The sequence below is a fragment of the Cryptosporidium hominis genome, assembly GCF_000006425.1.
Source record: "Cryptosporidium hominis TU502 chromosome 4 CHRO014031, whole genome shotgun sequence".
Lineage (NCBI taxonomy): Eukaryota > Apicomplexa > Conoidasida > Eucoccidiorida > Cryptosporidiidae > Cryptosporidium > Cryptosporidium hominis.
The window spans coordinates 1-1,738 of NW_666631.1; the positions used below are offsets into that span (position 1 = coordinate 1).

The 1,738-nt window shown below is 29.4% G+C and overlaps 2 protein-coding genes across 2 annotated transcripts; one reads left to right on the forward strand and one right to left on the reverse strand.

Moving 5' to 3' along the window:
• Positions 1–439: 439 nt before the first annotated feature.
• Chro.40078 (hypothetical protein) lies at positions 440–739 on the forward strand. The annotated part of the gene is made up of 1 exon (XM_659964.1): positions 440–739. One exon carries the CDS (start codon positions 440–442, stop codon positions 737–739), a length of 300 nt encoding a protein of 99 aa, XP_665056.1.
• Positions 740–1,153: 414 nt separating this feature from the next.
• On the reverse strand, positions 1,154–1,612 carry Chro.40079 (hypothetical protein). The annotated part of the gene is made up of 1 exon (XM_659965.1): positions 1,154–1,612. One exon carries the CDS (start codon positions 1,610–1,612, stop codon positions 1,154–1,156), a length of 459 nt encoding a protein of 152 aa, XP_665057.1.
• Positions 1,613–1,738: the final 126 nt, after the last annotated feature.

The window sequence follows — 1,738 nt, forward strand, 5'->3', positions numbered from 1 at the left end:
TTTCCTGAAATACTTTTACGAATTAATGGAACCTCTATACATTCTGAAATAAGTGGAACCAATTCTTTTCCTACGCTTTGATACATATAACTATCAATTTCAATTATATTCTCAGGAGTTAAATTTGCTAGAGCTAAAATCTCAAATCCGAGGGATTTACAGCATAAAAGGTTAAAAATACTGTCTTTTCCCCCAGAAATTAGCCCAACAACTTTCTTTGTTTTCATTTCATTCCTTTATTTAATTACAATTAAAAGATAAAAAAAAAATCAGTAATGATCAAAAAGTATTTTTCAGACTGTTTTTCACAGTCTCCCGCCATATGGGGAATAATTTTTGCATTTTTTCCCCAAATTAAAATAAGGAATCAAAAATAATTCATTTTTTCACAGAAAAAGTAGTGATATATTAATAGCTATCTTTTGTTTCCTTCTAATGAATGCCAAACAAATTCATTTTTAGAAAGAGCTTAAAATATGCCAAAATATTGTTGGGGATACACTTAATTCAAAAATATGGGTTTAGTATATGTATTACGGATGGACCTTCAATGATTCCAACAATCGGACCGAAGAGAGAACTTTTGCTCTATGAAAAACTTTCTATTTCTTTATCCAGAATATTTAAACTGAATGGAAATTTTCCAGTCAACAGAAATGATATAATAATTGCAAATTCAGTGGAAAATCCAGAAATATTAGTTTGCAAGAGAAGTATTGCTAAAGTAAGNTATGATTAAAAAAATACTTGAGATTTTTTCTTATACTNGAAATATTTTTAGGAAAGAGATATGTAACAGTATTTCCAATTACCATAGTTCTAATTTAATATGAAATTTATAGATTTATTCATAACCTCATCTTGTTTCAAATGAAATACCTCCAAAATATTTTGGATAAAGGGGATAATTTAATAACTCCAGAGATTCCAGAAACTATGGTCTTATTCACGAATCATGANTAATAGGAAGAGTAATCTATAAGGTAAGTAATTTCTATTATTATTACTACTATTATATTACTAATTAAAATATATTAGTTATGGCCGAATCCAATTTTTTCAAAATTATCTGCAATTATAAGGAGAAAAATGGATCAAATCAATACTTTAGAAAATTAATATTTAGTTATATATAATTCAAATTTAAATAAGTCTAAATTTCCTCCCAAGTCAGCTCGAATCCACAGATTTTACATTTTTTCTTATAAAGACCACTTTCTGTATTAATTTTGACAGGGGGATCGAAATCATGTTCATGGTAACTTTCTTGTTTCAACATCCTTTTCTTGTTTTCATTTTCAAGTCTTTTTTCAATCCTTAACCTTTTTTGTTCCATTTTCTTCTGCTCCTTTTCGCTTAGTTCACTTGTTATCCCGAGTCTTTTATTTATCTTCTTCTGTATTTTCCTATCTTCAGCATTTGTTGACTCAGCCAATGCTTGTTCTACGCTTCCGTATTTTTTTATTGCAGCTTCTTCAACCTGAAACTTGTAGTACAACTTCATAAATCTGTTCTTCCCATAAGAAGTTGGTTTCTTGACAATTGCAAACCCTTCTCCACTTAAATCTTGAGCACTTAATGCATAATCCTTCATTGCATTTGACTGAGTCATTTTACTATATTCATCATCTTTCCCTTGAAAAAAGCATCTTCTACATACATATATGCCCACACTCTTCAGAGTTTCCTCCACTGCAACTGAAAGATTATTTCCGAGGTCGCATCTACAACTCCTACA